General features: G+C 48.2%; 1 protein-coding gene across 8 annotated transcripts in view; it reads right to left on the reverse strand.

Moving 5' to 3' along the window:
• Positions 1-22,223, reverse strand: part of nav3 (neuron navigator 3) — a 330,490-nt gene that overhangs the window by 165,098 nt on the left and 143,169 nt on the right. For all 8 annotated transcript variants that reach the window (XM_033037973.1, XM_033037971.1, XM_033037967.1 and 5 more), the window contains one exon: positions 1,122-1,239. In XM_033037973.1, the coding sequence (XP_032893864.1) occupies positions 1,122-1,239 (118 nt within the window). The remainder of the gene's footprint in view (positions 1-1,121; positions 1,240-22,223) is intronic.

The following is a 22,223-nucleotide window of genomic DNA, read 5'->3' on the forward strand; positions in this document are numbered from 1 at the left end:
TCACAGGGAGAACATGCAAACTCCATACAGACAGCACCCATAGTCAGGAGCAAACCCGGGTCTCTGGCGCTGTGAGGCAGCTACACCACCACTGCGCCACTGTGCCGCCACTTGTTCGGCACCATGTTCAGCACGGACATTGCGGGCCGAAGGGCCTCTTCCTGGGCTGTACTGTTCCACGAACCGACCTGTTCACACTAGTTCTATGTTATCCCACTTTCTCATCCACTCCCTACACACTGGGGGCAATTTAACCTACACAGCCGCTCAGGCACGTCTTTGGGATGTGGGAGGAAACCGGAGGAAACCCGTGCCACAGGTGACAGGGAAAACGTGCAAACTCCATGTACTCCCGGCATATGGAAGGAGAGCAAGATGCTTGGTAGGAACAAAAACTATGGGTGCTGAAAGGTGCCAACCCTTGGCAAGGGCTCAATGCCATTGGAGAGGTGTGGGGGGTTAACGGACCTTTGGACTGTCATAGAACACACATGGGAAACAATGGAGGAAGGAACTGCAGATGCTGGCTTACATCAAAGATAGACACAAAATGCTGGAGGAACTTGGAGGGTCAGGCAGTATGTCCCCCACCCTAGTTGTCCTGCCAGTTGCACTGTTTGCATTCATCTACACCTTTGTTATCACCTCCTCCTCAGCCAACAATGGACCATTGTGGGCTCCACCTTTCCTTGATCTTCGGTCATCGGTGCCATCCCGTGATTTATTCTGAACCTTCTCATACCTCTAGTTTCCCTCTCCCCGACTCTCGGTCTGAAGGAAGGTCTGGACACGAAACGTCACCTATTCCTTTTCCCCAGAGATACTGCCCTACCCGCTGAGTTGCTCCAGCAATTGGTGTCTACACATGGGAAACACGTGGTCCCGGCAGGCGTAGAAATCCTCCCGCCAAATTCAAGGCTCCTCTTCAAGCTTAATCTAAGCAGATACTCACTTGCACTTGCACTCAAGGCACATTAGAGCTCCCCTAATTGCACCTCTATGGAGAGCAGGCAGTAAGCCGTGGCACTGTGATGCTGTGTCTGAGAGTGTTCAGTTCACTGTAGAAACATTTGCACAAGATACAGTCCGCGCGCTGCGATCCAACCGGGATATGTTCTCACCAATAATCTGGATGATCTCCGCCAACAAAACGCCATCAGCGACGTCCTGTTGCAAGTCCTTGATCAATCTCTTGTGACCAGATCTGGCCAAGTAGTGATTGGCCCAGTCAGTGTAAATCTGAGCGGTGAGACAGAGAGAGGGCGGGAGGGGAGGGAGAGAGAGAGAGAGAGAGAGAGAAATACTTTCAGCACAAACATTGGCTCAGACTCAAGAGCTAATTTGGATCAATCTGCCTTTTATAACAGCAAACTGGCCAGCAAGGCAGATTTTACTGTTATCCTTTACGTTTGGGACTGGCACACACAAGACTGACTTTGAAGTGTTGTTTCATTCAGAGGAAGCCTCCGCACCCGGGGGAGAGGTGATCTGAAACTCCGTTGCCGTGCCGATGGTGGACGGAGGGTCGATCGGAGTTGTCAGCCGGGAATTGGGGGGAGAATAACCCACAGGAATGCAGGTGCACCCGACTGCTCCGCAAAGAGCTGACCAGGACTCGATGGGCCGAATGGTCCTAACCCTTTCGAAGTACTGAGACTCGGAGGGGCGACGGATGCCACTAGGAAGAACGTGATTGAGAAAGGGATTTGTTAAACTTGGCACCATGTACGGCACGGACATTGCGGGCCGAAGGGCCTGTTCCTGTGCTGTACTGTTCTATGATCCAAAGGTTACGTTGATGTGGGTGGGTGAGCGAGACTGGGATGGGAACATCGATTATTTAGTGTAGGCTTTGGAGATACAGTGTGGAAACAGGCCCTTCGGCCCACCGAGTCCACGCCGACCAGCAATCACCCTGTTGGCACTATCCTACACGTATTAAGGACAATTTACATTTTTACCAAAGCCAATTAACCTTCAAACCTGTACGTTTTTGGAGTGTGGGAGGAAACCGGAGTTCCCGGAGAAAACCCACGCGGTCACAAGGAGAACATACAAACTCCGTACAGGCGGCACCTGTACTCGGGATCGAACCCGGGACTCTGCCGCTGTAAGTCAGCAACTCTGCAGTTGAGCCCACAGTGCTCTTAATCCATGAGAAGTATAACAGGGCAGGGCATATTGAAACAGTTTGGAGTTTACAGCACCAAAACCTGGCTTCTTGCCAAGTTTGCAAGTGGTCCCTCTCACCCTCCCGTCTCCTTGCGATTAAAAAATGAACTGCTTTGCTCCACAACAGAGAGGATAAAGATTGATTCTGTTCCAGAATGATATCCCGTCAACATTGCCCGCGGCATTCCTGTCTCTCGGACAGGTGCAAGCTCGAAGCTTGAACAATGCGCAAACGGACAATTTGCAATCACACAAGGCCAGGGACTTACCCCGCTGAAAGTAATTAAAGTCTATTGTTTCATAACACATTCACGCACACACCAAACACAGAACCGTTGGAAAGCAAAGCTGGTTTCTCAAATCACACACCTTTTACTCGTTGCCGTTACCTCTTTCAACATTTGCGTTGAATAAGCCCGTAAGAGCACATGGCATAGGAGCAGAATTAGGCCATTCAGCCCATCGAGTCTACTCTGCCTTTCAATCATGGCTGATCTATCTTTACCTCTCAATTTTCCTCCCATTCTCCTGCATTCTCCACGTAACCTTTGACACCTTTACTAATCAAGAGCCTGTCAATCTCCGCTTTAAAAATACCCAATGACTTGGCCTCCACAGCCGTCTGTAGCAATGAATTCCACAGATTCACCGCCCTCTGGCTAAAGAAATTCCGCCTCATCTCCATTCTAAACATATGTCTTTTATTCTGGTCCTAGATTCTCCCGTTACTGAAAAACATCCTTGAATGTGCTTACAATTTACTCTTAAAGGACATGCATTGTCCGATTGATTGATTGAATTGATTGAAAGACACAGCAGGGAAACAGGCCCTTCGACCATGTTCACACTAGTTCTATGTTATCCGAGTCCCTCATCCTCTCCTTACACACTAAGGACATTTGCAGAAGGCCAATTAGCCTATAAACCTGTACATCTTTGGGATGTGGGAGGAAACCAGAGTGCCCGTAGGAAACCCACGCGGTCACTGCGAGAACAGCAAAATCCACACACTGCCAACGCCCAAGGTCAGGATCGAACCCGGGTCTCCGGCATCGCGAGGCAGCAACTCTACCAGCTCACAGTGGGAACAATGTTGGTGTTTACAAGGAACTGCACATGCAGGTTAACAAACAAAAAAGTGCTGAAGTAACTCAGCGGGTCAGGTAGCCTTTCTCGAGAACATGGATAGGTGGCATTTTGGATCGGGATCCTTCTTCAGACTCTTCAAAGTTGGTACATCCTTTTCAGTGCCTGGGCACAGGGCAAGAATAGCCAACACAGAGCTGTGGTGGCACAGTAGCCACAGCAGTGGAAGAGTTGCCGCCTCACAGTGCCAGCGACCTGTGTTCGATCCTGACCACGGGTGCTGTCTGTACAGAGTTTGTACATTCACCCTGTGACCGCGTGGCTTCCTCCCACACTCCAGAGATGTGCCGATTTGCATGTTAATTGGTTTTGGTAAAAAAAAACTGTAAGTAGTCCTTAGTGTGTAGGACAGAGTTAGTATATGGGATGATCACTGGTCTCCACGGTCTCAGTGGGCTGAAGGGTCTGTTTCCGCTCTGTATCTCTAAAGTCTAACATCTAAAAGCAGTTTAGTTTAGTTTATTGTCATGTGTACAGACACCGGATAAAGGGAATAACATTTTGTGCAAGATAAAGTCCTGTAAAGTCCGAGTAATGATAGTCCAAGGGTCTCCAGTGAGGTGGATAGTAACTCTGGACTGTTCTCTAGTTGGTGATATGATGGTTCAGTTGCCTGATAACAGCTGGGAAGAAACAGTCCCTGAATCTGGACGTGTGCGTTTTCACTCTTCTGTCCCTCTTGCCTGATGGGAGAGGGGAGAAGAGGGAGTGACCGGGGTGAGACTGCTCCTTGATTATGCTAGTGGACTTGCCGAGGTAGTGTGAGGTGTAGATGAAGTCAATGGAAGAGAGTGATGGTCTGGGCTGTGTACACAACTCTCTGTTCTTGCACTGAGTCATTGATCAAGCCATCTGAATTGTGGAAGCGGCAAGAGGAAATAGATAAGATGTGCCAGAAAGAACTGCAGACGCTGGTTTAAATCGAAGGTAGACACAAAATGCTGGAGTAACTCAGCGGGTGAGGCAGCATCTCTGGAGAGAAGGAATGGGTGACGTTTCGGGTCGAGACCCTTCTTCAGTGATGTCAGGGGAGGGGGCGGGACAAAGATGGAATGTGGTCGGAGATATTTTCAGGGGAGGGGGCGGGAATGGAATTGGCTTTCCTGCATGCCATCACGGCCGTTCGGGAACACTGCCAAAAAATTTCAAACCCCATCTCACTCCCATTTGAATTGCAATCAAATAACACATATCAGATGCCTTTTGGCCACACTATTTAAAACGGTGTCTTATGCCAACTTTTCTGCAGCTAGTATTGTACTGTGATCAAGAAGTTACTGGCTGAATGGACTATGAATCACTACACCAGAGACCCAGGTTCGATCCCCATCTCGGGCACTGTCTGTGAGGGGTTTGTACGTTCTCCCTGTGACTGGGTGGGTTTCCTCTAAGTGTTCTGGTTTCCTTCATATCCCAAAGATGTGAAGGTTTGTACGTTTGTTGGCCCTCTGTAAATTGTCACTAGTTTGTAGGGAGTGGATGAGAAAGTGGGATAACATAGAACTAGTGTGAATGGGTGATCGATGGTTGGAGTTGACCCAGTTAGCCAAGCAGTCTGTTTCCACGCTGTATCTCTAAACTAATCTAAAGTAAACTATAGTAAATTAAAGTAAACTAAACTAAGCTAAACTGAACTAAACTAAACTAAACAGTCCCAAATGGGAATTGGGGAAGGTCAACAGTACATGGGTAGGAGTGGGAGCTTTAACACTGAAGTGGGAGGCCGAATGGACTCCATGTCAAAAGTGATTCAGTTATCCATAAATCCCAGTGGAATCTTTCCTACTTCATCCGTTGTTCCCATTACATCAAATGTCATTCTGATCAGGAGCGGCATAGATGGAATGTGACTGTGCCTAAGTTTTGCTCTGGAAGTAGGAGCCAGGGGATGGGAATTAGAGCGGGGTTGAGATTCGTTCTGGCTTGGAACCCTCCTTCAGTCTCCAAAGAAGTGTCCTGACCCCGAAATGTCATCGATTCATATTCTCCAGAGATGCTGCCTGATCTGCTGAGTTACTTTGTGGGTTTTTTTAGATCATACTACACATGGCATATCAGGTAGTGCAAAAAGAGGAGAGCGCAGAATATATTATAGACACTATAGATGCTGGTAGAACTGCAGATGCTGGTTTAGAAAAAAAGTCACAAAATGCTTGAGTGAGTCAATGGGACAGGCATCATCATCTATGGAGCAGATGGATAGGTGACGTTTTTGGTCGGGACCTTTGTTCAGATGTTCTGACTATTTCGAAATGTCATTCTGAATGTAGCCACAGGATGGCGTGTATTGCACACTTAACCAACAGGACCCAACTCTTCTGGGATTGGGGAATCAAAGTTGCGGCTACAATTCTCTCACTTGAACAGAAAACCTCTCTTCCACTGAGGTACTACATTTACCGGTGAAATGGAACCAAAAAAATATTGATAAAAGGGCATACAATTTGAAAACACAAGAGGCTGCGGATACAGCAGATAATAGACAATAGACAATAGGTGCTGGAGTAGGCCATTCGGCCCTTCGAGCCAGCACCGCCATTCAATGTGATCATGGCTGATCATCCCCACAATCAGTACCCCGTTCCTGCCTTCTCCCCATATCCCCTGACTCCGCTATTTTTAAGAGCCCTATCTAGCTCTTTAAGAGCCCTATCTAGCTCTTTAAGAGCCCTATCTAGCTCTGGTGACAGAACACTGCCCGGGCCATCACGGGTACTGACCTCCCCACCATCGAAGGGATCTAGAGGAATCACTGCCTCAAAAAGGCACCCAGCATCATCAGAGACCCACACCATCCTGGCGATGTTCTCATTTCATTCCTGCCATCGGGAAGAAGGTACAGGAGCCTGAAAACCGTGACCTCCAGGTTCAAGAACAGCATCTTCCCAGCCACTATCACTTTTGAACACTGCACAACACTAACCTCACCTTCTATGAACTGTCTTTGGTGAAGTGGGAAGCTAGAGTGAGGATAAACGCCAAAATCTGGAGGAAGGAACTGCAGATGCTGGTTTAAACTGAAGATAGGCGCCAAAAGCTGGAGTAACTCAGCGGGACAGACAGCATCTCTGGAGAGAAGGAATAGGTGGCGTTTCGGGTCGAGACCCTTCTTCACCCATACCTTCTCTCCAGAGATGCTGCCTTTCCCGCTGAGTTACTCCAGCTTTTGGCGCCTATCTTCAGTTTAAACCAACATCTGCAATTCCTTCCTACACGTAAAACAAGTGTGAATGGGTGATCGATGGTCGGCATGCACTCGGTGGGCCGAAGGGCCAGTTTCCATGCTGTATCTTTAAACTGGACAAAAATCTCTCCGCAAAGAGAGAAGGGGACATCCATCAATTTGTTCCTGGTGAATGTAATTTCCCGTTCCACCCTCCCGTCCAATTCCACATCTACAGCTATTTCTGCGATGTTATTGTAACCTCTAGATTGATGATTAATGCAAAATACACCTGTTTAATTCATCTGCCAATGCCTCACTTTCCATTTTAATTCCCCAGACTCACTGCATTAATTCTTTTCCATCTTCAGATATCTGTGGAAACAGATTTTTACATTCCTAACCAGCTTTGTCTCCCTGTCTAATTTTTCTTTCCTTATTAATCTTTGAGTCATTCTTTGCTTTATTCATGCTCAAAATATAACTTGGGACTAAGGGACAGGACTCGGCAACAACAGGGCAGTCCATAGAGCTACAGAACTGTACAACCCAGGGACAGGCCCTTCGGCCCACAATATCTGTGCCGAATATGAGGCCTTGCTTTACTAATCCCTGCCCGCATGTGATCCGTATCCCCCCGATATCCATGTGGCTATCTACAAGCCTCTTAAATGCTACTATAGTGTCTGCCTTCACCACCACCCCCGGCATCTTCCAGGGTCCTCAAGGCCGGCTGCGGGAGGCGCTCCCGGGGCATGGACTGAAGGCCGGGCGAGGAGAGGGACGACAGCTCGGGCGAGGAGAGGGAGGCGACGGCTGGAGGCCCTGCAGCAGCCTGGGGCTCGCCTGGATCGGGTGCCGCTCCTAGAGGCCGAGTGCGCGCGGACTGGACCGGACTCTGGAAACGGCGCCAAAACCTGGCGACTCTTGCACGCGGTCTCGGTGGGCTATGTCTAGTCATAGGGAGGACCCGGCTCGCCCACCGCGGTCTCCATACCCGGCCCCCAACCACTGGCGTTGACGTGGAGAGCGGGGAGGTCCTGGAGCGAGGAGGGCCGTCGTGAATGAACGGAACAAAGGGGGAGGGGCGAGAAGGAAGAGGGACCCGGGGTGAGGGTGGGGGTGCGATGGGGTGAGGGTAGGGGTGGGGGTGAGGGTGGGGGCGGAGGTGTGGGTTGGGCTGGGGGTGGGGGTAGGGGTGAGGGTGGGGGCTGAGGGTGGGGGTGCGATGGGGTGGGGGTGGGGGTGCGATGGGGCGGGCATGAGGGTGAGGGTGAGGGTGGGCGTGAGGGTGAGGGTGGGGGGGGGGGGCGGAAGGAGGGGGGACCCGGCGGAGTGGCAGCGGCAGTTGATAGGACTGTTCGGTGAACTTTTGGCGCCAGGCACGTGGCGACACTTGTGTTGAATGCAAAACAATGCCATTTCATTGCACCATAGTACATGTGACAATAAAGTATCTTCCATTCATAATCGGGCATTGTGCTCAGCAATGGCAACACTTTGCTGAACTGTATGTAAAAAATAGAATTTCACTGTACGTTCAAAAGTGACAGGAGCAGAAGTGACGTTTGAGATCCGTACCCTTCTTCAGATCACCCCATACACTAGTTCTGTCCTACAAACTAGGGACAATTTTCAGAAGTTTATTAACCTACCAAACTGCACGTCTTTGGGATGTGGGAGGAAACCAGAGCACCCGGAGAAAACCCACGCGGTCACAGGGAGAACGTGCGAACTCCGTACAGACAGCACCCGTAGTCGGGATCGAAGCCGGGTCACTGGCGCGGTGAGGCAGCAATTCTAGCGCTGCGCCCCAGGCGTGGAACGTACTGGTCTGTAGCCCAAGTGTTATTTAATTAGGTGATTCTCCATTAAACGATCATTGGACTAATGTACAGGAAGCAAACATGGCAAAATTGCAGATAATGCGGCTGGGTTGTTTATTCAGCTCACTCAGACCCTCGCCTCAGACTGTGTAATGATGTGCTTTACTAGTCTGGTGAAATCTTCACCCACAAAGCACGTGCTGCAGTAAATAGAAGCAATGTTATTTAATGCAGCAATTGCTGTATAATGACTGTACATTAGACTTCAGAGATACTGAGCAGAAATAGGCACAACTGCAAGCAAGAGCGGAACTCACTATCAAAACATGGAGGGGACGGGGGATACAATTTTTTGGCGGCCACTCACACGCGCGCGCGAGGCTTCGGAGGCTCAATCCAGCGCTAAATGCAGCTCAACTCGGCCTGTCTCACCGGGTTAACTAACAGCCCTGTCTGGACTGACGGGATACCAGCGCTGCTTCTCCGCGATGGCCATATTTCCCGCAAGCCCAGGTAGGTTAACCGGGGATGTCGCCCACCTCTCAAAACATGGGGGGGACGTGTCCCCTCTGGCCCCCCCCCCCCGGGTTTTCCGCCCCTGACTCCAAGAGAATGGGACGGCACAGTGGCGCAGTAGTAGAGTTGTTGCACTGCGGCTCCAGAGACCCGGGTCTAAACTGAAGTAAACTAAACATAGACATAGAGTGCTGGATTAACTCAGCAGGTCAGGCATCATCTCTGGAGAACATGGCTAGGTGACGTTCCGGGTCGGGACCCTTCTTCACACTGACTGTAGGGGGGTGGGGTACTGGAAGCAAAAAAAGGCCAGGGCATCTCAGGGTCGGCATCATTTGGCCTGATTTCTCCCGATCTTTTCTTGCTTACAGTTCCTACCTCATACCACAATCAGTCTGAAGAAACGTCACCTATCCATGATCTTCAGAGATGCTGCCTGACCTGCTGAGTTACTCCAGCACTTTGTGTCCATCTTTGGTACAAACCAGCATCTGCAGTTCCTTTTCATGAAACTAGACTGGACTCTCCCTCACCTCCCTGAGCAGCAGAGGGAGAAAGCAGACGGCTCTGTCTCTGAGATATGTCAGCTCTCACACGGCTGTGTTCTCTCCGCCATTCAGGCCCGTGTCAGTCGAGGTCCTTTATGCCTGAATCCCCAGAGAGAGTCTTGAACCCTCGTCCAGCTGACTCACACTGAATCTCACTGACTTTCACCAGTGTGGTCTGAGTGTGGTCTTGAGCAGCCAATATTTACAGGAGCACCTCAAGGAGAATCTTCTGTACTCTGATTCTTCCCCTTTGCTCTATCTATTATAGTTTAGTTTTGTTTAGAGATACAAAGTGGGAAACAGGCCCTTCGGCCCACTGGGTCCGTGCCAACCAGCGTTCCCCGTGCACTAGTTCCATCCTAGTAGGGACAATTTACAGAAGCCAATTAACCTACAAACCCGTACATCTTTGAAATGTGGGAGGACACCGGAGCACCCGAAGAAAACACACGCAGTCACAGAGGGAACGTACAAACTCCGTACAGACTGCACCCGGGGTCAGTATCGAACCGATACTCTGGCGCTGTGAGGCAGCACCTCTACCGCTGCATCACTGTACTGCTTATTGTGCTGTGTAACCCTCTTCCCGCTAGTTGGCACCGACCTATATCTATCGAACGTCCAGCTAGTTGGCACCGACCCATACCTATCCAACGTGCACCACTTGGCACACTAGCCTTCTACATTTGGGCAATTCAAGGACATGCCTAAATTCTTTCCAAATACTGACTGAATGAAGGAGATCCTGAAATGGACTCCGAAGAAGGGTCCCAAACCAAAATGTCACCTATCCATTTTCTCCAGGGGTGGTACCTGACCCACTGAGTTACTCCAGCACTCTGTATCTTTATTTTTTGATAAGCCAGCATCTGCAGTTCTTTGTGTCTGCCACAGGGGACAGATTTAAGGTGAGGGGGGGAAGATTTATTTGGAACCTGAGGTGCAACATCTTTACACAAAGGGTGGTGGGTGTATGGAACGAGCTGCCGGAGGAGGTAGTTGAAGCAGGTACTATCACAACATTTAAAAAGCATTTAGAGAGGAACACAGATAGGATAGGATTAGAGGGCCAAATGCGGGCAGGTGGGACTAATGTAGATGGGATATGTTGGTTGGCATGGGCAAGTTGGGCCGAAGGGCCTGTTTCCATGCTGAATGACTCTATAACTTCTTAAACACAGTCCATGCCTCTGCCTCCGCCCCTCCCTCCGGCAGTGTGTTCCTGGTACTCACCGCTCTCTGGGTGAAGAAGCTAAAAGATGTTCTGAGGCTGCACGTGTCTGGCATCTGGGGCAGATGTGAAACATCTGATGGAAGTGAAAGTCCTTTTTGTTTGTCAATAATTTTCATCCTGCCACAATTCCACTGGTCTCAGTCCAAGCCGCAGAGCTACAGATGTGAATCACTGGCTCCCCAAGGCAGATGTGGTCTGATTGCTTGCTTATGATGATTGTGCACATTGTGAGTAACTTTGGACCCCATCTTTAGTTCAGGTTTAGCGATACAGCGCGGGAAACAAGCCCTTCGGCCCATCTATTGTCTACTGAGACCGCGCCGACTGGCGATCCCCGTACACTAGCACTATCCTACTCACACCAGGGACATTTTTACAATTTTAACCAAAGCCAATTAACCTACAATGTGCAGTGTGGAAGAAACCGGAAGCATCAGGAGAGACCCCACACGGTCACAAGGAGCACGTTCAAACTCCCTACGGACAGCACCCGCAGTCAGGATCGAACGCGGGTCTCTGGCGCTGTGAGGCAGCATCTCTACCACCGTGTCATTGTGCCTCCCTCTCTGAGGAAGGATGTGCATTGGAGAGGGTCCAGAGGAGGTTTACGGGAATGATGCCGGGGATGATTAGGTTTATTTATGGGGAATGCAGTTAATACAGAAGTTAATACAGTACAAAACAGTACAGTGGCACCTAATTTTAGGTGCCAACTATGTCATACCGTAATCCATTCTATGTACAACCTCTAGTTTTATGTTATGAGAAGGAAGTAAGAAAGACAAGAAAAAGAAAACAATAGAAAGGGGAAAAAGTGGAAAAATAGATGGTAGAGAATAGAAAAACGTGAAGTGTGTATATAAAAAAAAAAAAAAAAAAAGAAAAAGTGGAAAATAGAAATAGAAGAGAAGGCCCCTAAAAAGAGAATTTTTCAAATCTATATTCGGAGATGTAGATCTATCCACGTCATAAACTGAAATCAGCAATCCTTATGGTAGCGCTGCATCACATGGTTCCAAAAAGTCGATGAAAGGAGACCAACTCCTTAAGAATTGGTCATTTATGGGGAATGTTTGATGGCACTGGGGTCTGTACTCATTGAAGTTTCGGATGAGGAGCGATCTCGTTGAAACTTACCGAATAGTGAACAACCCCGGAGAGAGTGGATGTGGAGAGGATGTGTCCACTAGTGGGAGAGTCTAGGACCAGAGCTCGTAGCCTCAGAATAAAAGGACGAACCTTTTGAATGGAAATTAGGAGGAATTTCTTTTGTCAGAGGGTGGTGAATCTGTGGAATTCATTGCCACAGGCGGCTGTGGAGGCCAAGTCATGGGTACTTTTAAAACGGAGGTTGACAGGTTTTTGATTAGTAAGGGTTTCAAAGGTTAGGGGAAGAATGCAAGAGAATAGAAAGCTAGCTCAGCTATGGTTGAATGGCTGAGTAGCCTCGATGGGTCGAATGGCCTAATTCTGCTCCTATAACTTATGATACGGTATGCTACAATGCTGATAACTATATTCTGCACGCTGGTATCTTTCCCCTTTGCTTGATTATATTCCTGTATAGTATTATCTGATCTGATAACATAGCATTACCAAACAAAGCTTTTCACAGTACCTCAGTACAGTTGAGACGAAAAGATAGATCAGCCATCATTAAATGGCGGAGTAGACGCAATGGGCCGAATGGCCTAATTCTGCTTCTATGACTTAAGAACATGACCTTATAGTTGAAGCAAACAGTGGAAGTTTAGTTTAGGGATACTTCACGGAAACAGGCCCTTTGGCCCACCGGGTCCGCGCCGACCAGCGATCCAAGCACATTAACACTATCCTACACCCACTAGGGACAATTTTTACATTTACCAAGCCAATTAACCTACAAACATGTACGTCTTTGGAGTATGGGAGGAAACCGAAGATCACGGGGAGAACGTACAAACAGGTCATGGGGAGAACGTACAAACTCCGTACAGACAGCACCCATAGTCGGGATCAAACCCGGGTCTCCGGTGCTGCATTCGCTGCAAGGCAGCAACTCTACCGCTGCGCCACCGTGACACTGCGAAACAGCGGAAGTGTCTCTCCAATATCACCAAGGCACAGATGTGTTCTGTTTTAGCTTCTCGCTGGTTGTTATAACCACCAGTGCAGTGTTTTTTAAAATCTGACAATAACTTTTCCATCAGTGACGGTCTTAGACGTGCAGGAAACCCAACCCCCATTGTATCGTGCAACGGCCGCAGGTCACCAAATACTGCTGGAAAGGAAGTAAAGGTCCTGTATTTTCTTGTGAATTGTTTCCCCCCAGGTTTCTGATGAGAATATCAAGAAATGAAAGTTCCACACAATTCAGATGGCGGAAAACCAAAATTTAAAAAAAAATTGAAAGTACACAACGTAACTCAGCAGGTCAGGCAGCATCTCTGGTGACATGGCCTTTTTCTGTGTTGTATGACTCGATGATTCGACAGACGCCTGAAGAAATGTCACCTGTCTGAAGAAGGGTCCCGACCCGAAACATCAACTTTCCATGTTCTCCAGAGATGCAGACCCGCTGAGTTACTCCGACACTTTGTGACTTTTTAAAATCTGTGGAGGGACATGGACAGGCAACATTTTGAGTCAGGATCCTTCTTTAGACTTTAAAACTCCATCTGTCCATTCCCTCCACAGATGCTGCCGACTCGCTGAGTTCCTCCTGCACTTTGTGTTTTGCTCAAGATTCCCACTGCTGCAGTTCCTTGTGTCAACACCAGGATATTGTCTGGAATGACATGCAGTAGTTATAAGGAGAGGTTTCTTCCAGCTTTCTATCCCCTCCTTCCCACACCCCAATTGGATGAGCCTGAAGAAAGGTCCCGACCTGAAACGTCTCCTATCCATGTTCTCCAGAAATGCAGCATAACTGCAGGGAAAAGAGTAAATAGTGAAAGAGTAGATGCCTTATGGACTGTCCAGTTTAGTCTAGAGATGCAGTGTGGAAACAGGCCCTTTGGCCCACCGAGTCCATGCTGACCAACAATCGCCCGTACACTAGTTCTACCCTACACACTAGGGAGCAATTTACAAAATCCAATTAACCTACAAACCCGCACATCTTTGGGGGTGTAGGAGGAAATCGGAGCACCCGGAGGATACCCACGTGGTCACAGGGAGAACGTGCAAATTCCGTACAGGCAGCGCCCGTGTCAGGATCAAACCTGGGTCTCTGGCGCGGTGAGACAACAGCGTTACCACTGCGCCACCGTGCCCACCGTGTTGGGTTGGGAAAAGGAACGTTTGCTCAGATCCGTGCTGTTAGAAGCAACTGCAGATCAGGAAGAACGCTAGCCCGCACACACTGTGTGGTGTTTTACTGGGGTTATTGTGTCTGTTTCTTATTGAGGAGGGTGGATTTGCAGGGAGGTTTATGTGTGTTTAGATTATAACAATCGCTGTCTATATACACTTGACATCTGTATAATAAAACAGCCCGACATTCCATATTAGGTTTTGCTTCACTAAAGTGCCTTCAGGCCACCCACTGCCCCGGAGGCCTGGAAGATTTGGATAAGACCAGCTAGACAAAAGAACTATGGAGGGAGGTAGCCAACTCTCTGAATACCATATAGGGATCTCCTGGAATGGAAGATTAATTTCCTGGGTAATATTACACAGAACATACGGCAAGCACTGAAGCATTATCTTGGCAGAAAGAAGCCGAGAGATAGAAACAAGGAACTGCAAGTGCTAGTTTACAATAAAAGACACAAAGTGCTGGAGTCAGGCAACAACTATGGAGAACATGGATAAGTAACCTTTCGGGTCAGGACCCTTCTTCAGACTGATGGTATGAGAGGGTGGCGGGGGGGAGAAAGCTGGGAGAGAGGAGGTGAATGACAAAACACAGACGAGGGGACGTTGTGATAGGCAGGTGTATGGAACAATGGGCAGAGATTGTAAAAAAAAAGGTGTGAGACAAAAGGATTGAAGAGTTGAGAATTGTGAAGCCAGAGGAAGGAATGTAGGCTCTCCCTTCAGAATCTACCACTCACCTACACATGGAGAGATTCACAGCGGCCAATTAGCCCATCGACCTTATGAACTTCTGCCGTCAATTGCCATCCAAGATGGCGCCGTTGCCAGGCAACTCACTGTGTGCTGGTGCCAAAGGTGAATCTACCATCATTCATCACAATCCCTCCACTCTCCACCCACTGAACCATCGTATCAACACCTAGAGAGCAGTCCTGAGCTACTATCTACCTCAATAGTGCAAGATGGCGCTAATCAGTAAAAATCTGATTAAAAGACAGTCCGATGGTCTCCAATGAAGTAGATGGTAGCTCAGGACCGGTCTCTAGTTGGTGATATGATGGTTCAGTTGCCTGATAACATTGGACTTTATCTTGCACTTTACTCTTTTTAGCCTGTTTCTGTACACCGTGGATGGCTTGATTGTAATCATGCATAGTTTTTCCGCTAACTGGATAGCACGCAACAAAGAGCTTTTCACTGTACCTCGGTACACGTGACAATAATAAGCCAAACTAAGCTAAAAAATTTAAACTAAACCATGCTGTACAGGTCCCTGGTGGTGGTGGGATAACGGAGAGGTACGTGCAGGACTATTTCAGAGGGTAGTTACGAGCTGACTATTGCTGTGAGAGTGTGATCACACTTTGGCCAAAACAGGTCCACGCATTAATCTTTCCTATCCTAAAGGATATTGGCGAATCAGATAGATTTTACAACAAGCCAGTGGCGCAGACAATATTACTCACACTAGCTGTGAATTTTTGCTTTTTTGTTAAATTCATGAAATTTGAAATTTCCCAGTTGTTGGTGGGAGTCCAAATCCTGCGTCTGGATTATTACCCCGGGACGCTGGTATCAGCTGCATAACTCCAAAGTTACGGTGAAGTTATCACCTTTTCCACAGCCAACAATGGACCATTGTGGGCTCCACCTTTCCTTGATCATCATTGCTGGCTTTGCTTTATTCTTTTAATACATTTGTTCTCTGTACCTTTTCATACCCCTAGTTTCCCTCTCCCCTGACTCCCAGTCTGAAGAAGGGTCTCGACCTAAAACGGCACCTATTCCTTTTCTCCGGAGATGCTGCCTGACCCGCTGAGTTACTCCAGCATTTTGTGTCTATCTGCATGGAAAGGATGTAATGCTGAGGCTCTATAAGGCGCTGGTCAGGCCACATTTGGAATATTGTGAGCAATTTTTTACACCGAATCAGAAGGATGTGCTGGTTCTAGAGAGGGTCCAGAGGAGGTTTACAAGAATGATCCCAGGAATGAGTAGGTTAACATATGATGAGCGTTTGACAACATTGGGCCTGTACTCGCTGGAGTTTTGAGGCATGAGGGGGGACCTCATTGAAAGATGCGGAATAGTGAAAGGTTTGGATAGAGTGGATGTGGAGAGAATGTTTCCACTAGTGGGAGAGTCTAGGACCAGAGGTCGTAGCCTCAGAATTAAAAGATGTTCTTTTAAGAAGGAGATGAGGAGGAATTTATTTAGTCAGAGGATGGTGAATCTGTGGAATGTTTTGCCACGGAAGGCTTTGGAAGGTGTCAGTGGATACATTTAAGGCAGAGATAGATAGATTTTTGATTAGTGCGGGTGTCAGAGGTTATGGAGAGAAGGCAGGAGAATGGGGTTAGGTGGGAGAGAAAGATCAGCCATGAATGAATGGCGGTGAAGACTTGATGGGCCAAATGGCCTAATTCTGCTCCTATCATACGAACTTATGAAGAAAGAGTTATTGACTTGCGATCAACAAGTTTGAATGGAAGAACTGATTTTGGGCAACTCTCCCAGTGACTAACTGAGGTAAACGTTTGCAACCACGCGTTATTACCCTAGAAGGAAAGGGCTTTTATGTTTAGAAAATCTCCTCCGCACTCTTGGCAACCCAGAAATCCATTAAATCTAAAGTTAAAATACAGTTTAGCATCTGCATGGTTATTCTCATGTACATGTAAACACCAGCACACTGAGCTCTTGGCAATTTCATAAATCAACCACTGAATCAGAGGAGAGAAAAATGATTGCCTTAGTTGTTACATCTACTCGAGCGAGGTTTGTGAGACATCGTAACTAGGTGCTCAGATACAACACTGAAATTGGAATGGAGAGAGAGAGCAAGAGGGAGGGAGAGAGAGAGAGAGGGAGAGGGAGAGGGACAGAGGGAGATAGAGAGAGAGAGCGAGATAGAGAGAGAGAGGGACAGAGAGAGAGAGAGAGAGAGTGAGAGGGACAGAGGGAGAGGGAGGGAGAAGAGAGGGAGGGGAGGGAGAAAGGTGGAGGGGTGAGGGAGGAGGGGGAGAGGGAGATGGAGATGGAAGCGGAGGGGAGGGGAAGAGGGAGAGGGAAAGGGAGAGGGGGAGAGGATTTGGGAGAAGGAAAGAGAGAGAGGGAGAGAGAAAGGGAGAGAGAGAGGGAGAGGAGGGGAGAGGGAGTGGAGAGGAGAGGGAGAGGGAGAGGGAGAGGGAGAGGAGAGGGAGAGGGAGGGAGAGGGAGAGGGAGAGGGAGAAAGGGGGAGGGGTGAAGCAGGGTGGGGGGAGGGAAGAGGGGGAAGAGAGGGAAAAATAAGGAAGTGAGAATTATGGCAAATTGAACAACCACAAAATGGTGGAGAGCCTCAGCGAGTCAGGCAACACCTGTGGAAGTAAATGGACAGATGGCATTTTAGGTTGGGACCCTTGTTCAGCTGCAACCCGAAACATCATCTGCGCATTCCCTGCACAAATGCTGTTTGACTGTTGAGTTCCACCAGCACTTTGTGTTTTCCACCAGTAATAATGCTCGCTCACGCTCCAATGGTGCTGATTGGCATGCTGAAATATTTTATTTTGGATTCCCAGTATCCACAGCACTGTGGACCGCGTGGGTTTTCTCCGGGTGCTCCGGTTTCCTCCCACACTCCAAAGACATGCAGGTTTGTAGGTTAAGTGGCTTTGGTAAAATGGTAAATTGTCCCCAGTGCACAGGATAGTGTTAGTGTGAAGGGAGATCGCTGGTCAGCGCGGACTCGCTGGGCTGAAGGGCCAGTTTCCGCGCTGCATCTCTAAGGTCTAAAGTCAGGAGGCACAGTCGGTAGACCTGCTGCCTTATGCCCCTGTCCCACTTAGGAAACCTGAACGGAAACCTCTGGAGACTTTGCGCCCCACCCAAGGTTTCCGTGCGGTTCCCGGAGGTTGCAGGTGGTTGCCGGAGGTTGCAGGTAGTGGAAGCAGGTAGGGAGACTGACAAAAACCTCCGGGAACCGCACGCAAACCTTGGGTGGGTCACAAAGTCTCCAGAGGTTTCCGTTCAGGTTTCCTAAGTGGGACAGGGGCATTACAGCGCCAGAGACCCAGATTCGATCCTGACTATGTGTGCTGTCGGTTCGGAGTTTATACACTGTCCCTGTGACTATGTGAGTTTCCTCTGTGTGCTCCGCTTTCCTCCCAAATTCCAAAGACGTGCAGGTTTGTAGGTTAATTGGCTTTGGTAAAAAAATTGTATATTTTCCATAGTGTGTGTGGGACAGTGCTTGTGTACGGGGTGAATGCTGGTTGGTGCGGAATTGGTGGGCCGAAGGGCCTGCTTCTGCACAGTATTACTAAAGTCTAAAGCATTTCACTTTTATGAAACCATTCAGAAAACTGGACTGTCACAGCAGATATTAAGAGTTAGCATCTCCGCAGGGCCAATTGTAAAATAGAATTTGATCATTCTGACCTTTATGTCCTTTCAGGAAACTGGCAAATGATGCTCAAAGACTGGAACACCGCTACTCAATAAAAACAGCTGGTAGAGCTCTTGCTTCCCACCGCCAGAGACCCGAGTTGCATCCTGACTTCAGGTGCTGTCTGTGTGGAGTTTGAACGTTCAGGAGGGATTCAATGGGCCAAGCGAACAGTGTTATTCCAGATTGCAGCAGAGAGAATAGACTTGATAAGCAGCAGCCCTGTCCCACGGTACGAGTTCATTCCAAGTGCTCTCCCGAGTTTAAAAAAAATCAAACTCGTGGTAAGCACGGAGAATGAACGTAGCGGGTACGTCGGAGCTCTTAGCGGCTCGTAACGCTAACGGCAGGTACTCGGGAAGACTCACTAATGGCAGGTAAGCACGGGAAGACTCGTGAAGATTTTTCAACATGTTGGAAAATGTCCACGAGAGCCGCGAGTGGCCATTACCGTAAATCTCCGAGTTCGAATCAGGGCAAACTCGGGAGAACTCTTGGAATGAACTCGTACTGTGGGACAGGGCTTTAAGGCTTTGTTATTCTTGATTACACTGTGTTATGTGTAGGAAGGAAATGCTGGTTTACACCCAAGATTGACACAAAATGTTGGGGTAGCTCAGTGGGTCAGGCAGCATCTCTGGAGAAAAATAATAGGCGATGTGTCGGGTCGAGACCCTTCTTTAGTCCGAAGCAGGGTGGAGACCCAAAACGTCATCTATCCATTCTCTCCAGAGAGGTTGCCCGACCTGCTGAGATACTCCAACATTATTGACAGAATACAGTTATTCTGGGTTACAGAGAAGAGAATAGCCTTGAAAAATAAAACGTTACCATTTTTACAATACATTTGGAATCAAGAGACCATAAACAAAGTCAACTTTAGCATCAGATCACACAATACCACCCACATCTCTAATAAAAACACTCTTATCCAACAGAGTTTTAAATTTCATCAGCTCGGTATAAAGACCAATCAAATAGATAGTGTCTAGGTCAAACTGTTTCCACCCAAGAACTAAATCGTTCTCCCAACTCTGCAGCAATCAAGTTATTTCCACATAATCACCAACAAAGTGAAATATAGTCCTGGCTCATCTCGCCAATCAGCTTAAATCTGGGTCCTCTGACAACTGAACCGTCAGCCAACATTGCCTTTATTTAAGATAGACACAAAGTGCTGGAGTAACTCAGCGGGCCAGGCAACATCTTTGGGGGAAAAGGATGAGTGACATTACGGGTCGGGACCCTTCATTTGTTCTGTTAAAACCTTTGTGATTTTAAACATCATCAAATTTGTCACTTACTCCACCCATCTGCCTATCAAACCTTCCCCTCACCTGTATCCACCTCTCACTTGCCAGGCTTTATCCCCCCCCCCCTCCCAGTTCTCTTTCTGCCAGCTATTCCAATCAGTCTGAATAAGGGTCCTGATCCAAAACATTGTCTGTCCACTCCATCCACAGATGTTGCCAGATCTGCTGAGTTTTAAGAAATACAACATACAAATAGGCCCCCCGAGTCCACGTCAACCGATGATCACCTGTACACCAGCACTCTCGTAGACACCATGGACTATTTACAGAAGGCAATAAACCTACAAACCTGCGCGTCTTTGGGATGTGGGAAAAAATCGGAGCACCTGGAGGAAACCTATGTGGTCCACATGGAGAACGTACAAACTCCGTACAGACAGCAACCGAGGTCAGGATCGAACCTGGTTCTCCGGCTCTACCGCTGCACCACAGGACCACTATTGCCTGCTATATTTGCCCTGGTGATAATAAAGAGTTGAAAAAGCCGATGGGCGAAGTCAGGTTGGTGTATTCCATCCACTGTAGACACAACATGCTGGAGTAACTCAGCGGGACAGGCAATCCCGCTACCTACTAATGAGTTCCATTGACCACTGGACATAATCCAATCAGGGTTCAGACATTGAATGGACTCGAGGGCCTGAGCTACAGGGAGAGGTTGAGTAGGCTGGGGCTTTATTCCTTGGAACGCAGGAGGCTGAGGGGCGATCTTACAGAGGTGTATAAAATCATGAGAGAAATAGATTGGGTAAACGCAGAGTCTCTTGCCCAGAATAGGGGATACCTGAGGGGTAACTTTTTCACACAAAGGGTGGTGGGTGTATCGAACGAGCTGCTGGAGGAGGTAGTTGAGGCAGGCACTATTGCAATGTTTAAGAAATATTTAGGCAGGTACATGGATAGGAAAGGTTTAGAGGGATACGGGCCAAACACAGGCAGGTGGGACTAATGTAGATGGGACATGTTGGTTGATGCTGGTAAGTTGGGCCAAAGAGCCTGCTCGCACGCTGTATGAACCTATGACTCTAATGATCTGATAGGATTGTGCCTCTTGGACCCCTTTCAAGAACATATTTAAATAGAAGTCGTCTCTATTCCTCATACGGATAAAAGGACAGTAAATATTCATATCAGCCCTATCAAGCCTGAGGAATTCCACAGTAGATTGAACGTTGGTTACTTGAAGAATGAAGCAACTCGTCAATGTGTAGAAAGCCTCACAGACGATGATCGGATACTCGTACACAAGTGTATTCATTGTTGTGGAGGAGTTAACTATTGGGCAGGAGAAGTTGGCCTTCTCTTATTTGAAGCACTGTTGTCTGGTTGAGTGGCTTACTTTGGTTCAGTTTAGTTTAGTGTCGTTTAGTTTACTATTGTCACTTGTAGACCATCGGGGACCTACACAACAGTGTTCCGCTTCAGTTTTTATAGTTTGGTTTGGTTTATTGTTGTCATGCGTACCCACCAAGGTAGAGTAAAAAGCTTTTTGTTGCCTGCTATCCAGACAGCGGAAAGACGATACATGATTACAATCGAGCCGTCCGCAGTGTACAGATACAGGATAAAGGGAATAACGTTTAGTGCAAGATTAAACCCAGTAAAGTCCGAGGGTCTCTGATGAGGTAGATGGGAGGTCAAGACCTGCTCTCTGGCTGGTGATAGGATGATTCAGTTGCCTGATAACAGCTGGGAAGAAACTGTCCCTGAATCTGGAGTTGTGTGGTTTCTCACTCATGGGATGTCATGTGAAGCCTTGTGGCCATCCAAGGGCAGGGTGGACCTCAGTTCCTTGTCTCATCTCAACATCAGCAGATCCTAACTGTTCAGCAGATTTGATTAAGTGCAGTCACTCTTGCAATGCTGGGGGTACAATGGGCAACTTGTGCTGAGAAAGATCACACACACACACACACACAGAGCTGGGGAAAGTGACCAGGTCACATCTTCCACACCACGTCAGCTGATGGATAGAGTTGACCTTGGACTCTGGGGTGAACTCTTGCCGATTGTTTGAAACCTGTCATAGGGGGGAGGGGAGAGGGAGAGGGAGAGGGAGAGGGGGAGGGGGAGGGGGAGGGGGAGGGGGAGGGGGAGGGGGAGGGGGAGGGGGAGGGGGGGGGGGAGGGAGAGGGGGAGGGGGAGGGGGAGGGGGAGATGGATGACATTTTGAGTCAGTACCCTTTTCCAGCAACTCACCGATCCATGTTCTCTAGAGATGCTGCCTGACCCACTGAGTTACTCCAGCACTTTGTGTCTTTTCCTGGTAAACCAGCATCTGCAGTTCCTTGTTTCTACAGTACTCCTAGTCTGACTGGTGTCAGACAGGTGCAGCGCATGTTCTAGATCAGTGGTTCCCAACCTTTTTTAGCTCATGGCCCCCTTGGGATCTTTTCATTTTTCGTTGCCCCCCCCCCCCCCGACATTATTAGCGGAAAAAAAGTACTTCAATATTATAATACCTTCCATAAAAATATCAGTGTCTATTAATTGCACATATATTCTCTTTTATTCTATTGCACAAACATCAAAAATATTTCAACAACATAGATTTAAATTTATTAGAACTGAAATTT

Source organism: Amblyraja radiata, chromosome 19, assembly GCF_010909765.2.
Source record: "Amblyraja radiata isolate CabotCenter1 chromosome 19, sAmbRad1.1.pri, whole genome shotgun sequence".
Taxonomy (NCBI): Eukaryota; Metazoa; Chordata; class Chondrichthyes; order Rajiformes; family Rajidae; genus Amblyraja; species Amblyraja radiata.